Source organism: Coregonus lavaretus (assembly GCF_964263955.1).
Source record: "Coregonus lavaretus genome assembly, contig: HAP1_SCAFFOLD_1968, whole genome shotgun sequence".
NCBI classification, from domain to species: Eukaryota; Metazoa; Chordata; class Actinopteri; order Salmoniformes; family Salmonidae; genus Coregonus; species Coregonus lavaretus.
The window spans coordinates 30,859-49,351 of NW_028160836.1; the positions used below are offsets into that span (position 1 = coordinate 30,859).

General features: G+C 44.6%; 1 protein-coding gene across 2 annotated transcripts in view; it reads left to right on the plus strand.

The window, feature by feature from the left end:
* Nucleotides 1-14,451, plus strand: part of LOC311121397 (protein phosphatase 1B-like) — a 30,183-nt gene extending 15,732 nt beyond the window's left edge. The window contains exons 2-8 of one of the 2 annotated variants that reach the window (XM_084195894.1): nt 2,300-2,791; nt 4,404-4,577; nt 4,702-4,875; nt 9,641-9,758; nt 9,969-10,080; nt 10,305-10,362; nt 12,395-14,451. In XM_084195894.1, coding sequence (XP_084052020.1) covers nt 2,309-2,791; nt 4,404-4,577; nt 4,702-4,875; nt 9,641-9,758; nt 9,969-10,080; nt 10,305-10,362; nt 12,395-12,418 — 1,143 coding nt within the window. In that variant the 5' untranslated portion in view covers nt 2,300-2,308 and the 3' untranslated portion in view covers nt 12,419-14,451. Of the gene's footprint in view, nt 1-2,296; nt 2,792-4,403; nt 4,578-4,701; nt 4,876-9,640; nt 9,759-9,968; nt 10,081-10,304; nt 10,363-12,394 lie in introns of both variants that reach the window. The other variant, XM_084195895.1, reaches the window with a different exon arrangement.
* Nucleotides 14,452-18,493: the final 4,042 nt, after the last annotated feature.

Here is an 18,493-nt window from a genome sequence, read left to right on the forward strand (position 1 = left end):
CGCGAGCGTGCGGTCCTTCCTCCACTTACTCTTTTGCTAGCTTTAGCCTGTCCTGAAGGACCACTGCAATCCAGGGTTTTCGTTAGGAAAATGTGGCGCTGGATATTTGAACTGCAAATTTACCGGACCCATATGCATTGGGTGCGTACCCTGATTAGGGCGTCCACCCACGGTGCTCAGAATGACAAATCTAATTTATATTAGGGTAATTCATTTTAACAGAACATGCAACTCGAGGATGCAACGGCGTGCGTCCTTCTTACCGAATTCCGAAGCGCACTTTGAAGATGTTAGAATAACTGTCCACATTTACCTTTCCTCAGCCAACAAGATGAGTAAGGAACTGCAAAGTCACCAGCCTATGTCAATCTGCTATCCCCCATAGTAGAATTATTCACCTATTATATTGCTCAGTTTGTCATTCTGTGCAATAATAAAATGGCCTATTCCAAACAGACTCTGGGACAGTTGTGGGACAATAGATCCCAAATTCATACACCAGTACATCAAAATAACTTTAAAGCATTGAGGCTGACGCAACAGATCAGAACGTTTAGTTTAAAATGTTGATGAACTATTATTTATTCCAATTATAGTTGCGCACACGGTAGTAGGCTATGCGTGAATGTTGGTTCCATAATGAAATTAGCGGGAAAACACCGTTTTCAAATGCGCACTGCAAATTTCAGCGTTTCATGAGATAGAGATGAAAATATCAGTTTAGAAATAGAACAACGATCATGAGTTACTTATGACTAGGATTTTGCCTTTGGCTACTGCACAATGGAAATGCTGATTTGAAAACCAATAGAACATGATAGAAATAGGCTACTTGTTTAAATGGCACATGGAAGCCTTTATAAAATAATTGCCTCCACGTTTATGGAAACTGATTTTGGCTTGGCTACTTTGAAGCAAGGTAAAGGCGTTGGCATGCTTCGGCTAACCGAACGAGTGTGCTCGCATGCTCCCTTAAAATACCTTCGCTTGAAAAACTAGAAAAAAAGCGGCAATAGTAATGTTTGTCCATTTTGAGACACTGTAGCCAGTATAAACTTCCTCAAAATAGTCAGAAATAATCTAAGATAATTAATGACAGATTTCATGAGTTTTTACGTTTTTGCCGAGGAGATCGTAGTCGCGCAATTTTACATCTAACTAAGATGTTTGGTGCAGTAATTTTCAATGAAAAGAACGTGCATGAAAACGAGTCGTCTGGTTGAATGACAACAGACTTTATTGAAGAATCCCTACTGTTGACCCATCACCCACAAAGGGGCGTAGACTTGGGCTCAGAACTTCGGCTACCATCCAGAACGTTTTTTTGTGTGCCGGAACAGCCGAAAAATCCCTCAAACGTCACAAAATGTCATCATAATATATGCACGAACTCCACCGAACTGTTTCGGCTGGGAAGCATGCGGACGCCTTAAGTCTCCTTCGCCTCTCTTCTCTCTCTCACTGTGTATTAAAGAAGAGATTGCTTCTTCTATGCAAATGTTGTTAAGTACAATAAAAAAAAGTCCCAAATGACAGGGAAAATGATTGTTTTTCATCGGTAGCCCCATGAAATCAGCCTTTTGACTATGCATTCACCTGTATTGTGAATAGGCCTAGGCTACATGTTGATTTACCCAGTTTATCAATAGAGATTTACCATTCAAATGATTACCATTATGTTATGTAGTTAGATTAGTAAAAGCAAAGTCAAATTGACTTTATGATTGTATAATTGATTGTACCACAGAACAATGCAGACAATCATGGAATCCAGACATTAAAAAGCAATTCAACAATATAATTTTTTTAAATTGAACTTATTAGTAGGATATCAACTAAATGCATTAATTAGCCCAAGTTAATCATAAGAATGCATCAGTGATTCGTATTTTCATGTAACTTTCTGAAACGGCACAGGAATGCCCCTGTCTGTGTGTGTAGCCGTTAGCGATGATGCTAATGAAACAGTCTTCTGGTAGATGGAAAGGCTTTCCCAAAAACCTTCTAAATTAAATGTTAACCAGCTACAAAGTGGCCTATGCCTACCTGGCAGAAGGATATCATGATTATTTGCATCAATCCAGTGGTCATTTGTTTTGCAAACTCCATCTCATGTGCTACAGAAACACCGCTAACCAAACAACGGTCTCTGGCTGGTGCACACTTGCATTAAAGGGTAACTGCACCCAAAGTTCCCAGACCTTGATAATGGAGTTTAACTTATGTTCTCTCTCCTGTGTCCCTCTATCCCCCCCTCTCCCCCCCCCTCCTCTCTGCCCTCCCCTCTCTCTGTCAGCAGTGTGTAGGTATGGGGGCGTTCCTGGACAAGCCTAAGACAGAGAAGCACACAGCCCATGGCCAGGGCAACGGGCTGCACTATGGCCTGAGTAGCATGCAGGGCTGGCGGGTGGAGATGGAGGATGCCCACACTGCCATGGTGGGTCTTCCCCATGGCCTCACCGACTGGTCCTTCTTCGCCGTCTACGACGGGCACGCCGGCTCCCGCGTCGCCAACTACTGCTCTGCCAACCTGCTGGAGCACATCCTATTAGGGGGGGCGGAGTTCACCCCGGGGATGGGCTCAGTGGAGGGCGTGAAGGATGGGATCCGCGCCGGCTTCCTTAAGATCGACGAGTACATGCGCAGCTTCTCGGACCTCCGGCAAGGGCTGGATCGCAGTGGCTCCACGGCGGTGGGCGTGCTGCTAAGCCCCTCCCACCTCTACTTCATAAACTGTGGCGACTCCCGGGCCGTGCTGAGTCGAGAAGGACGAGTCGGATTCTCTACACAGGTACAATACTATACATTAGACCAGGACTCTCCAACCCTGTTCCTGGAGAGCTACCGTCCTGTATGTTTTCACTCCAACCCTGTTCCTGGAGAGGTACCGTCCTGTAGGTTCACTCCAACTCTTAATCTAGCGCACCTGGTTTTAATAATTAGCTGGTTTATAAGCTGAATCAGGTTAGTTACAACTGGGGTTGGAGTGAAAACCTACAGGAGGGTAGCTCTCTAGGAACAGGGTTGGAGAACCCTGCACTACAGTGCCTTCAGAAAGTAATCAGACCCCTTGACCTTTTTAACATTTTGTTAGGTGACAGCCTTTTCTAAAATTGATTAAAATGTTTTTTCCCTCAATCTACACACAATACCCCATAATGACAAAGCAAAAACAGGTTTTTAGAAATTGTTGCTAATTTATTACAAATAAAAAACAGATTACATTTACGTAAGTATTCAGACCCTTTACTCAGTACTTTGTTGAAGCACCTTTGGCAGGAATTATAATAATAATAATAATATGCCATTTAGCAGACGCTTTTATCCAAAGCGACTTAGTCATGCGTGCATACATTTTTTTGTGTATGGGTGGTCCCGGGGATCGAACCCACTACCTTGGCGTTACAAGCGCCGTGCTCTACCAGCTGAGCTACAGCCTAGAGTCTTCTTGGGTGTGATGCTATAAGCTTGGCACACCTGTATTTGGGGAGTTTCTCCCATTCTTCTCAGCAGATCCTCTCAAGCTCTGTCAGGTTGGATGGGAAGCGTTGCTGCACAGCTATTTTCAGGTCTCTCCAGAGATGTTCGATCGGGTTTAAGTCCGGGCTTTGGCTGGGCCACTCAAAGACATTCAGAGACTTGTCCCGAAGCCACTCCTGCGTTGTCTTGGCTGTGTGCTTAGGGTCGTTGTCCTGTAGGAAGGTGAACATTCGCCCCAGTATGAGGTCCTGAGTGCTCTGGAGCAGGTTTTCATCAAGGATCTCTCTGTACTTTGCTCTGTTCATCTTTGCCTAGATCCTGACTAGTCTTCCAGTCCCTGCCGCTGAAAAACAATATTTTGGTACCCTTCCCCAGATCTGTGCCTTGACACAATCCTCTCTCGGAGCTCTACGGACAATTCCTTCGACCTCATGCCTTGGTTTTTGCTCTGACATGCACTGTCAACTGTGGGACCTTATAAGACAGATGTGTGCCTTTCCAAATCATGTCCAATGAATTGAGTTTACCACAGGTGGACTCCAATCAAGTTGTAGAAACATCTCAAGGTGATCAATGGAAACAGGATGCACCTGAGCTCAATTTCGAGTCTCATAGCAAGGGGTCTGAATACTTATGTAAATAAGGTATTTCAATTGTTTATTTTTAATACATTTGCAAAAATTTGCAAAAACCTGTTTTTGCTTTGTCACTATGGGGTATTGTGTGTAGATTGCTGAGGATTTTAAAAAAATCCATTGAAGAATAAGGCTGTAACGTAACAAAAAGTGGAAAAAGTCAAGTGGTCTGAATATTTTCCAAATGCACTGTAGATATACACAGGTACAATACTATACACTACATATACACAGGTACAATACTATACACTAGATATACACAGGTACAATTATTTTTACCTCCTTTAGGACCACAAGCCGTGTAACCCCAGAGAGAAGGAGCGTATCCAGAACGCAGGGGGATCAGTGATGATCCAGAGGGTGAATGGTTCCCTGGCCGTGTCCAGAGCCCTGGGGGACTATGACTACAAGTGTGTGGATGGGAAGGGTCCCACAGAACAGCTGGTCAGCCCAGAGCCAGAGGTGTGTGTGTGTGTGTTTAAAATGCCTTTTGTTACTGTGGCATGTTGATTGGAACAGCTTCTAGTTCTTTCTCCTTGTTGAGGTGTGTGATCTCTCCAGCTGAAAGTGTGTGTTCCTCCCCCAGGTGTGTGTGTTGGAGCGTGCTGCAGAGGGGGATGAGTTTGTGGTGCTGGCGTGCGATGGGATCTGGGATGTGATGTCTAACGAGGAGCTGTGCGAGTTCGTCAGGTCCCGGCTACAGGTGTTTGACGACCTGGAGAGAGTCTGCAACGCCGTGGTGGACACCTGCCTGCACAAGGTACACACACTCACTCTCACACACACACACACACACACACACATTCACACATAATGTTTCTGCCACTGTCTCTTATGACCGAAAAGAGCTTCTGGATATCAGAACTGCGATTACTCACCTCGAGCTGGACAAATAGTTTTTTTCTTTAATGAGACAGACGCAAAGGATTTACTGCTGCTACCGGACCAGGCCCAAATCCCCATCATTCACATGAAGAGATGACACCGAGACAGGGGATGCAGATCCGGGTACCTTGTGAGAATTCGTCGGCGAGTGGGTAACCCGCCTCTACCATCTGTCCTATTGGCCAACGTGCAATCATTGGAGAATAAACTGGATGAGCTCCGTTCGAGACTATCCTACCAACTGGACATTAAAAACTGTAATGTGGCTGAACGACGACATGGATAATATACAGTTGGCTGGGTTTTCCGTGCATCGGCAAGACAGAACAGCTACCTCCGGTAAGACGAGAGCCCACGAGTGGTCTGTATCCATTTGTCAATAACAACTGGTGTAAATCTAATATTAAAGACATCTCTAGGTTTTGCTCGCCTGAGGTAGAGTACCTCATGATAAGCTGTAGACCACACTATTTACCAAGAGAGTTTTCATCTATATTTTTCGTAGCTGTCTATTTACCACCACAAACCAATGCTGGCACTAAGACCGCACTCAACGAGCTGTATAAAGCCATAAGCAAACAAGAAAATGTTCATCCAGACGCGGCGCTCCTAGTGGCCGGGGACTTTAATGCAGTAAAACTTAAATCCATTTTACCTAATTTCTACCAGCATATAACATGTGCAACCAGAGGGAAAAAAAGCTGTAGACCACCTTTACTCCACACACAGAGACGCGTACAAAGCTCTCCCTCGCCCTCCATTTGGCAAATCTGACCATAATTATATCCTCCTGATTATATTCCTGTTTACAAGCAAAATCTAAAGCAGGAAGCGTCAGTGACTCGGTCAATAAAGAAGTGGTCAGATGACGCAGATACTAAGCTACAGGACTGTTTTGCTAGCACAGACTGGAATATGTTCCGGGGTTCATCGATGACGTCGTCCCTACAGTGACCGTACGTACAGTGGGGAAAAAAGTATTTAGTCAGCCACCAATTGTGCAAGTTCTCCCACTTAAAAAGATGAGAGGCCTGTAATTTTCATCATAGGTACACGTCAACTATGACAGACAAATTGAGATTTTTTTCTCTCCAGAAAATCACATTGTAGGATTTTTTATGAATTTATTAGCAAATTATGGTGGAAAATAAGTATTTGGTCACCTACAAACAAGCAAGATTTCTGGCTCTCACAGACCTGTAACTTCTTCTTTAAGAGGCTCCTCTGTCCTCCACTCGTTACCTGTATTAATGGCACCTGTTTGAACTTGTTATCAGTATAAAAGACACCTGTCCACAACCTCAAACAGTCACACTCTTAACTCCACTATGGCCAAGACCAAAGAGCTGTCAAAGGACACCAGAAACAAAATTGTAGACCTGCACCAGGCTGGGAAGACTGAATCTGCAATAGGTAAGCAGCTTGGTTTGAAGAAATCAACTGTGGGAGCAATTATTAGGAAATGGAAGACATACAAGACCACTGATAATCTCCCTCGATCTGGGGCTCCACGCAAGATCTCACCCCGTGGGGTCAAAATGATCACAAGAACGGTGAGCAAAAATCCCAGAACCACACGGGGGGACCTAGTGAATGACCTGCAGAGAGCTGGGACCAAAGTAACAAAGCCTACCATCAGTAACACACTACGCCGCCAGGGACTCAAATCCTGCAGTGCCAGACGTGTCCCCCTGCTTAAGCCAGTACATGTCCAGGCCCGTCTGAAATTTGCTAGAGTGCATTTGGATGATCCAGAAGAGGATTGGGAGAATGTCATATGGTCAGATGAAACCAAAATATAACTTTTTGGTAAAAACTCAACTCGTTGTGTTTGGAGGACAAAGAATGCTGAGTTGCATCCAAAGAACACCATACCTACTGTGAAGCATGGGGGTGGAAACATCATGCTTTGGGGCTGTTTTTCTGCAAAGGGACCAGGACGACTGATCCGTGTAAAGGAAAGAATGAATGGGGCCATGTATCGTGAGATTTTGAGTGAAAACCTCCTTCCATCAGCAAGGGCATTGAAGATGAAACGTGGCTGGGTCTTTCAGCATGACAATGATCCCAAACACACCGCCCGGGCAACGAAGGAGTGGCTTCGTAAGAAGCATTTCAAGGTCCTGGAGTGGCCTAGCCAGTCTCCAGATCTCAACCCCATAGAAAATCTTTGGAGGGAGTTGAAAGTCCGTGTTGCCCAGCGACAGCCCCAAAACATCACTGCTCTAGAGGAGATCTGCATGGAGGAATGGGCCAAAATACCAGCAATAGTGTGTGAAAACCTTGTGAAGACTTACAGAAAACTTTTGACCTGTGTCATTGCCAACAAAGGGTATATAACAAAGTATTGAGAAACTTTTGTTATTGACCAAATACTTATTTTCCACCATAATTTGCAAATAAATTCATAAAAAATCCTACAATGTGATTTTCTGGAATTTTCTTTCTCATTTTGTCTGTCATAGTTGACGTGTACCTATGATGAAAATTACAGGCCTCTCATCTTTTTAAGTGGGAGAACTTGCACAATTGGTGGCTGACTAAATACTTTTTTCCCCCACTGTACATACCCGAAGCCATGGATTACAGGCAACATCCGCACGGAGCTAAAGGGTAGAGCTGCCGCTTTCAAGGAGCGGGACTCTAACCCGGACGCTTATAAGAAATCCCGCTATGCCCTCAGACGAACCATCAAACAGGCAAAGAGTCAATACAGGACTAAGATTGAATCCTACTACACTGGCTCTGACGCTCCTCGGATGTGGCAGGGCTTGCAAACTATTACGGAAGCCCAGCTGCTAGCTGCCCAGTGACATGAGCCTGCCAGATGAGTTAAATGACTTCTGTGCGTGCTTCGAGGCAAGCAACACTGAAGAATGTATGAGAGCACCAGCTGTTCCGTACGACTGTGTGATCACGCTTTCCGTAGCCGACGTGAGTAAGACCTTTTTAAATAGGTGAACATTCACAAGACCACAGGACCAGACGGATTACCAGGATGTGTACTCAGCACATGCGCTGACCAACTGGCAAGTGTCTTCACTGACTTTTTCAACCTGTCCCTGACCGAGTCTGTAATACCTACATGGTTCAAGTAGACCACCATAGTCCCTGTCCCCAAGAAAGTCAAGGTAACCTGCCTAAAATGACTACCGACCCGTAGCACTCACTTCTGTAGCCATTAAGTGCTTTGAAAGGCTGGTCATGGCTCACAACAACACCATCTTCCCAGAGACCCTAGACCCACTCCAATTTGCTATTCCGTCCCTACAGATCCACAGATGATGCAATCTCTATTGCACTCCACACTGCCCTTTCCCACCTGGACAAAAGGAACACATACGTGAGAATGCTGTTCATTGACTGCAGCTCAACGTTCAACACCACAGTGCCTTCAAAGCTCATCACTAAGCTAAGGACCCTGGGACTAAACACCTCCCTCTGCAACTGGATCCTGGACTTCCTGACAGGCCGCCCCCAGGTGGTAAGGGTAGGTAACAACACATCTGCCACACTGATCCTCAACACGGGGGCCCCTCAGGGGTGCGTGCTCAGTCCCCTCCTGTACTCCCTGTTCACCCACCACTGCGTGGCCAAGCACGACTCCAACACCATCATTAAGTTTGCCGACGACACAACGGTGGTATGCCGATCACTAACAACAATGAGACAGCCTATAGGGAGGAGGTCAGAGACCTGGCAGTGTGGTGCCAGGATAACAACCTCTCCCTCAATGTGAGCAAGACAAAGGAGCTGATTGTGGACTACAAGAAAAGGAGAGCCGAACACTCCCCCATTCACATCCATGAGGCTGTAGTGGAGCGGGTTGAAAGCTTCAAGTTCCTTGGTGTCCACATCACCAACAAACTAACATGGTCCAAACACACCAAGACAGTCGTGAAGAGGGAAAGACAAATCCTATTCCCCCTCAGGAGACTGAAAAGATTTGGCATGGGTCCTCAGTTCCTCAAAAAGTTATACAGCTGCACCATAGAGACTGGTTGCATCACCGCCTGGTATGGCAACTGCTCGGCATCCGACCGCAAGGCGCTACAGAGGGTAGTGCGTACGGCCCAGTACATCACTGGGGCCAAGCTTCCTGCCATCCAGGACTTCTATACCAGGCGGTGTCAGAGGAAGGCCTTAAATATTCTCCAGCCACCGTAGTCATAGATTGTTCTCTCTGCTACCGCACGGCAAGCGGTACCGGAGCGCCAAGTCTAGGTCCAAAAGGCTCCTTAACAGCTTCTACCCCAAGCCATAAGACTGCTGAACAGTTAATCAAATGGCTGCCCGGACTATTTGCATTGACACCTGCTGCTACTCTGTTTATTATCTATGCATAGTCACTTTACCCCTACCTACATGTACATATTACCTAAATTACCTTGACTAACCTGTATCCCCGCACTTTGACTCGGTACCGGTACCCCCTGTATACAGCCTCGTTATTGTTATTTTGTGTTACTTTCTTTTTACTTTAGTTTATTTAGTAAATATTTTCTTAACTGCATTGTTGGTTAAGGGCTTGTAAGTAAGCATTTCACGGTAAGGTCTACACCGGTTGTATTCAGCACGTGACAAATAAGATTTGATATGACACTAACCCTCTGTCTCTCTGTGTGTGTGTGTGTGTCCAGGGCAGTAGAGATAACATGAGTGTGGTGTTGGTGACTTTACCGGGAGCTCCCAAGGTGTCTGAACAAGCTCTGAAGAAAGAGGAGGAACTGGACAAATACCTGGAGACACGTGTAGAGGGTGAGAACACACAGATACACCCACGTCCTTTCTGAGAGCTTGGACACACTGCACCGACGAAGAGCTAAAAGCAGCGAGTGGCCGCCCCATCGCTAGCTGTGTGTTTTAGCGAGCGATGGCTGTTGGCGCCGATTCAACATGTAGAATCTGTTCAGAGGCAACCGGCCGTCCATCATTCTGTTTCCACTCTAACCCTGTGTCTGTCCATAGACTTGCTGGGTGGCTGTGGGGAAGAGGGAGTTCCTGACCTGGTGTGTATTCTGAGGAACATCGCCTCTGAGAACATCCCCAACCTACCGCCTGGAGGAGGCCTGGCCAGCAAGTAAATACTACACTCCCGCGCGCACACACACTCACACTGAAGAAGAAAAATACTTTATTGTCCATTTTCTTTTCAAATCACACGTCTCACCCTTCTTACTTTATGAGAGGATGAAAAAGACTGTCGTGATTGATTGAGAAGTTGTATCAATCAATCTTCACACATGCACACAAACGAGAATGTCTAATCTGTGTGTGTGTGTGTGTGTGTGTGTGTGTGTTCAGGCGCAGTGTGATCGAGGCGGTGTACAGCAGGCTGAACCCACACAGAGAAGAGGAAGGGGTGAGTAACTCTTCTTTGACCCGTGACCTCCCACCTCCACAATGACCCACTCCAGTCACAACAGCACCACCCTCTGGGCTGGGGTGTGAATGGGCTTCGAGGACCGTCAAATACCAAACGTGATCAAAATTGAGTATTTGATTGAGAGTCGAGACTTTGTTTCACATGACATTAATACTGCTCCCTGATGTTCCTGCTATGTCCCAACCTTTTAGAAAATCACACCAAAGCCCGGGACATCTTAAAAACATGAACTAGCAATATGGCGTAGTCTAGTCTGTCTTTACTCTGTTTTGGGAGTTGGGACTCGTAGTGGAGAGTGTGTGTGTGTGTCTGACGCTAGCGTGCGTGCGTGTGTGTGTGGCATGGTGTTGCCCGGGCCAGGCCTGTGCTGGGGAGGTGGAGTTTGAGGGTGAGAGGGAGGAGGCAGCAGTAACACCGCCAACCTCTTGGAGGCGCTGCGTATGTTCCGCCTGTACCACCGGGGTCAGTATCACTCAGTGCTGGAGGAAGCTCTGGCCGTCTAACGTCTGCCTGGGGAAAATACAGCCCACACAGGAGGAATCCTCCTGCTTTACCGCAGATTACCTCCCTGACTCCCCACCACCCTCCCCCCTCTCTCCCCCGCCTTCACCCACCGTTGTCGAGATGCAAGACCCTCCCGGACGCAGAGGAAAGCAAAGGCACGGCCCCTCCAGCAGCTCCGGCAGACATCGGCCAATCAGATCCTCCGGTGGTAGACATTGGCCGATTTTAGATCCTCCGGCGGTAGACATCGGCTAACCAGATTCTCCGGCAGCTCCGAGTTTGTCCAACTAGATCCTCTAGCTGCAGACCTCGACCAACCAGATCCCTCCTCCCACCCCTCCAGATTGACCCCTGATCTCTGATGTGTTGTGACTGATTCCACCCCAAAGATGAGTCGTCTAAGTCTATGGGCCTATCATGTCTGGACCTCTATCTGACTGAGCGAGAGAAGGCCGCTCATCTACTGGACTGGCGTTATAAAAGCACAAGTTCCCAAAAACCATCTGTCTGTCTTGCCTGTTTGTCTGGTCGTCCGTTTGAGAGAGTCTGTGCATGCCAGTGTGTGTGTTTGGTAGAATGTTCTAAAAGAATGCAAAGTTCAAAATATAAAAGTTTAAAATACTAACTTTGCAAAAAGTGTGTGTGTCCGCTATCATTGTTGTGTTTCTAAAGACTGAGCTGCATTTCTCTCTGATGAATGTGGTACTTAGTGTATGAGGGCAACAAGGCACAATATGATGGTTTGTGTGTGTGTACACGTTTTACTATACTTGTGAGTACCAGAAGTTCTCACAAGAATAGTAAACCACCTAAAATTCAGAGAAGTGAGGACATTTTGCCGGTCCTCACTTGTAAAAAGACTTTTGTAGGCTTAGGGGTTAGGGTTAGTGGTTAGCTTTAGTATTAGGGAAAATAAGATTTTGAATGGGAATCAATTGTTGGTCCCCAAAGTCCACACAAGTATAGTAATGTGTAGGTCTGTCTGTGTGTGTGGTGGGGGGCTGAATCTGTTCCATACAGTGATTTGTGAACAAGTAAAATAATAAATAAGTGATTTGATTTAAAAAATAATGCTAAGATCTGTATCTGATTTGGTTTGTCTCTTGTGTGTCAGATTTGGTTGGTGTCTGACTGTCTTTCTGTTCTGGTATATAAACATTTTTTCCTGTAAATATTCCATTGTGGGTCGGAAATGGCTCTTCACGTGCTGAAGAGTGTACAGTGAATTCCTACTACATGGCATCCTGCCATTTATAACATACTCAGTACAAATGTTATATTAAATGGGATATGGTCTAGTATGAGACTTGTAGGCCACCGTCAGGTGAGTCCAAGCTCGACTCATCCCACAGATTGACCCACATATCGACCCCTCACATTCTCAACTCCTGATCCACATACACACACACTTCTCAACACCAGTACGTAAATAACATCAGATTTGTATTGTATTTCCTATGCCTCATAAACACTTTCTCTCTCTCTCTCTCTTTCTTTCTCTCAGTGTGATCTGGAGGACCATTGGTAGTCGTGGTAACAGCGACCCCGGTCTCCTCCTGTGATTGGTCTAGCCACCCAGAGGGGGAGTTGCCTCCTCCACACGCCCAGTGGACGACGTGCGTGTGCGTGAGGACGAACACACACACCCACACACACACGCTCTGCTTTTACCTGGGAGGAGTGTGTTTTTGGAGGTGTTGCGGTTGTTTTAAGGACTGCTGAAACATCAGGATGGTAGAAGATGATTTTTACCTTCCAGGTTTTCTGGTGTTTTATTTTTTTTGTTGATGTTGTTGACATTGATCACCTGACTACATACGGACATGAGGACCTGAGGTGTATTTGTGTATGTGTGTGAGAGAAAGCTTTGAGGTGGGGACCAGGACCCAGACTGGTTCAATCTGGCTCTTGTCTTGGACTCTGTGCTGCCCGGCAACCCCAACCGCCCGAACACACACCACACACACACCCTTCAACCTTACACAACACACCCTGCACATGCATGTACCACACACACACACACACACACACACACAGAGGAGGGTCCACGTGCTACATGTTGACAGTTATACGACCCCTCTATCCCTCACGACCCCCTCTGCTCAACTCCACAGCTACTGGACAGGTATTGGTCAAAACTGATCCCACCTGACCGCCTCTGATTGGCTCCTGCTGATGGATGGAGTTTTCTGATCTTTCTTTCCTCTGTTTGTTGTCAGATAAAGGAAGGAGAAGAGGAGCGCTGAGTCCCAAACCAGTCCCTTCCCCCTCGTCCTCCGCCATATGCACAAGTTTCCCGAAGCTGAGGGAGTGAAAATATTGAGGGATTAGGGGCTAATTCGACCCTCCGTCACACTTTGATACTTCACAGCAAAGTAGTATGCCAACACCCACCACGACATGTTTGGAGTTTGCCTAATTTCATAAATTGTGAAAATGCGTGTCTAATTATATGGCACATACATTTGTTTGTCTGATTTCGAGGCGTGACACGTAATGAAATCTAATAATGAAATACCTCCCAAATTAAATGTTCAACTCTTACTACGATTTATATCTTGTGAAATGATGGGAAATTTCTCAATTAGAATTTCATGCTCTTATTTAATTTATAAACATGAATTGCGTCATTCAAGTCATGAGTGTGTCCCATAGTTGATGGGGTTCATTGAACCCTTCGTCGTGCTGAAAATCAGCCTCGGTTTTGTCAGCAAGTGTGACAATGGAGGGATCTCAGAGTGAGTTGGTAGAGGCAAGGGACTGGTTTGGGATTCAGCAGAGGACTATAACTCTCTTCTCTCAGGTGGGGATGACCTCACAATGGTGGATTCTGAGGCAGTGGGTTCTGTGTGAAGATGTCATCCTGTGTGATGTCACTGGCTGAACTGCGGGAGGGAGGGATCGGGGGTTAGGGTGTCACTTGGACCTGCTGTGTCTAAAACAGACCTCTCCTAGACCCCACCATCTCACCTACTCCCCACCCTGCCACTCTGCCCTGCCCCCTGATCAAAGCAGGATCAATAATAGTTAACGTGATCACTTTGATCAACAGTCCCGCGTACCTGTCTATTTTACATAGTATTACGAAAGCTAAAAGTTGAATTCAAATCTGTCTCTTTAAACTAGGTAATATGGAGTTTGAGATTATTTAGGAACGTTACCTAAACATTTGATCCTGCTTTGTGACAACATACCCCCTGGTAGACTCGATTGGCCCCCAGGCTTCTAGTTTAAAGGTGCACCCCGCAATGTGACGTCATCATACACTACAGGGCAACTTCCTGGTTACAGAAATCACAAACACAATTAATATCTGCCAAAACTGACGCTATTAATATTCTGTTGCTGTTTTCTTTAAAGCAGAGTGCTGCCCCGCTGTATGATGAAGTCAAATTGTGGAATGTACCTTTAACCCAGGTAGAGTCCCAGTGTTAACCCTGTGTTCCTGGTTCAGACTACATCGGTAATGTTTGTTTTTGCTGTTTGATTGCACTCACATTTGATTACAGAAAGCGTCTATATATTAAATAAAATACCTGCCAAGGACCAGTGGTCACTGTCTCTGGGTTGTGTGTGTCTGTGTATACCTTAGCGTATTTATGTGCATTCCAATTTTCACTTGTTTTTCTGGAAGTGGACACTCACTCCCCCTCATGGAGGAACAGTGAATGGAGTGTACACTTTAGGGAGAATCAAACTGCACTCACATTTGATTACAGAAAGCGTCTATATATTAAATAAAATACCTGCCAAGGACCAGTGGTCACTGTCTCTGGGTTGTGTGTGTCTGTGTATACCTTAGCGTATTTATGTGCATTCCAATTTTCACTTGTTTTTCTGGAAGTGGACACTCACTCCCCCTCATGGAGGAACAGTGAATGGAGTGTACACTTTAGGGAGAATCAAACTGCAGAACCCCCCCCCCCCCCCCCCATACCATCGTCTAATCCCCCTCTGTCTCTCAATCATCATTTCACCATAATCTCAAATTGAAATCACATCTTTAAGGTGTTCTCAATCTGAGCTGGATTAGGGGATTATGGGCCGTTTGTGTGTTTTGTGGGTGTGAGGGGGGGGGGGGTCTTTAATTTTGTGATGGGTTACTCTATCCCCGGGGCCAGAGGTTCTTCAGCTATTCATGGTATAGTTTATACATCCTCCTCTTTATTGATCTATTTCTCATGGAAACACACTCCATCTCTCCTAGGGCAGAAAAGGTACCTAAGGTATGGGTGGACGTTGTCCCACAATTCTTTGTTTTGTGGAGGGTCCTGCATATAGATTGTATAAGTGTGGGACAGCATATGATTTCTAGTGGAGTCATTTAGCAGATGAGGTCAGGCCATTGTTAGGGGGATAATCTGCTCTGACTGCTCAGATGGGTTAACACGCTCCGGATTAGAGCAGATTATTATACGCACACAGACACACCATGCCCCTCCCCTACTGCCCCTCCCTCCGAGGCTACCTTTCTCCTGTGCCCTCTGTCCCTTCCTCCTCTTCCTGTCTCTCCTCCATTTTCAACTATCCTCCCTTTCCTTTCCTCCTATCCTCCCTTTCCTTTCCTCCTATCCTCCCTATCCTTTCCTCCTACCCTCTCTTTCCTTTCCTCCTATCCTCTCTTTCCTTTCCTCCTATCCTCCCTTTCCTTTCCTCCTATCCTCTCTTTCTTCCCTCAGTTTCTCTTATTTTCTCTTCCCTATTTGAGAATACTGAAAACAAACAGCTGTGTGTGTGTGTGTGTGTGTTCCTCCAGCTGTTTCTGTTTTTGGCTTCTAGTGTGTTTGTCATGTCAGCTGTGTGTGTTTGTCTACACATACACACAGAGAGTCATTAAAAACAACCTTGTTAATGTGATGTCAACATATTACTGGATAATGATTTAATTACAGAGTCAACATCTGCCCAGCTCATCCTACCCTAACACGCACACAGAGAGAGAGCTTGGAGCAGAGAAGAGGGCTTGTTTGGGAGAAATATGATCTTATTATAATCTGATAGTTTTTTGTTTATAGGTGAGTGCTTATGCTTTGGGGGTGTGATGGGTGTTTGTTCGTTACCATTAGGGTCGTCAGAAATAGTTTTGCTCAGATTCTAGACGTCAGATTAAAACAAGGCCACAGCATCCATAAAGGTGATCAATACACTTACATTTTAGTCATTTTAGCACTTAGATCCATTTGGACTGAATACGTTTGTAGGTGCAACAGTTTTTATTAAATTCACGATTTACCGCCCTCACATGCACATTTCTGCCCAATATAAACCAACGATGTGCTACCTTTTTGTAGCATTTCTGACAATGTTAACATCAAGTCATCTGTGTAAACTGTGGACCTGGACACTTGTGTAATCAGAGCACAAACAAATAAGATAGCGAACGTCCTTGGCTGCTATTATAGCAAGTTAGACACACCAAACTTTGGGAATTTTGGAAAAACTGTAACGCTGCTAATTTATACAGTGGTGGAAAAGGTACCCAGTTGTCATACTTGAGTAAAAGTAAAGATATGTTAATAGAAAATGACTCAAGTAAAAGTGAAAGTCACCCAGTAAAACACTACTTGAGTAACAGTCTAAAAGTATTTGGTTTTGTGTATATATATACTTAAGTATCAAAGGTAAATGTAATTGATAAAATGTACTTAAGTATCAAAAGTCAAAGTAAAAGTATGAATCATTTCAAATTCCTTATAGTAAGCAAAGCAGATGGCACCATTTTCTTGTTTTTTAAATTTATGGATAGCCAGGGGCACACTCCAACACTCTGACATAATTGACAAACAAAGCATTTGTGTTTAGTGAGTCCGCCAGATCAGAGGCAGTAGATGACCAGGGATGTTCTCTTGATAGGTGCGTGAATTGGACCATTTTCCTGTCCTGCTAAGCATTCAAAATGTAACGAGTACTTTTGGGTGTCAGGGAAAATGTATGGAGTAAAAAGTGCATTCTTTTCTTTATGAATGTAGTGAAGTAAAAGTTGTCAAAAATAGTAAAGTACAGATACAAAAAAAACTACTTAAGTAGTGCTTGAAAGTATTTTTACTTAAGTACTTTACACCACAGAATTTATAATACATGCACACACCAGAACAGATGTGTCGCTGTTAGAAGATCCAGAGCGAATTCTAGCCCTTATGCATTAATTCAGTACGCTCCCTCCTCTGTCAATGACATTTTCTTATTGTCATTATAATCCAAATCTGCGCTGACTGATCCACACATTGTCAAGTTACTTTTCAATGTGTTCCCGAAAACCTGAAGTCGCCATCCACAAGTAAAAAGTAGCAGGGGTGCGGGTTGCAGAAGAAGCATCCAGGTAAAACATCAGAATGTTAATTGCTTGCACGACCTGTCAAGTTGCTAACTTGTAATTTGTTTTCAACACAACTGTTTAAGAAAAAAAAACTTTAAGAAAACAAGCAAGAGAAATAAACGTTAAGTACTGAGTAAATGAACAAAACCATTTTGGAACCAACGTGTGCTATCATCATCATCAGACAGTCCATTTAAATAGTGTCAAGCTGTCATCAAGGCAAAGGGTGGCTATTTGAAGAATCTCAAATATAAAATATATTTTGATTTGTTTAACACTTTTTAGGTTACTACATGTTTCCATGTGTGTTATTTCATAGTTTTGATGTCTTCACTATGATTCTACAATGTAGAAAATAGTAAAAATAAAGAAAAACCCTTGAATGAGTAGGTGTGTCCAAACTTTTGACTGGTACTGTATATATACAAACGTACAGTTGAAGTCGGAAGTTTACATACACCTTAGCCAAATACATTTAAACTAAGTTTTTCACAATTCCTGACATTTAATCCTAGTAAATATTCCCTGTCTTAGGTCAGTTAGGATCACCACTTTATTTTAAGAATGTAAAATGTCAGAATAATAGTAGAGAGAATTATTTATTTCAGCTTTTATTTATTTCATCACATTCCCAGTGGGTCAGAAATGTACATACACTCAATTAGTATTTGGTAGCATTGCCTTTAAATTGTTTAACTTAGGTCAAACGTTTCGGGTAGCGTTCCACAAGCTTCCCACAATAAGTTGGGTGAATTTTGGCCAATTCCTCCTGACAGAACTGGTGTAACTGAGTCAGGTTTGTAGGCCTCCTTGCTCGCACACGCTTTTTCAGTTCTGCCCAAAAATGTTCTATAGGATTGAGGTCAGGGCTTTGTGATGGCCACTCCAATACCTTGACTTTGTTGTCCTTAAGCCATTTTGCCACAACTTTGGAAGTATGCTTGGGGTCATTGTCCATTTGGAAGACCCATTTGCGACCACACTTCCTGACTGATGTCTTGAGATGTTGCTTCAATATATCCACATCATTTTCCTTCCTCATGATGCCATCTATTTTGTGAAGTGCACCAGTCCCTCCTGCAGCAAAGCACCCCCATAGCATGATGCTGCCACCCCTGTGCTTCACGGTTGGGATGGTATTCTTCTGATTTTAAGGCCCCCCCCTTTTGCCTCCAAACATAACGATGGTCATTATGGCCAAACAGTTCTATTTTTGTTTCATCAGACCAGGGGTCATTTCTCCAAAAAGTAAGATATTTGTCCCCATGTGCAGTTTGAAACCGTAGT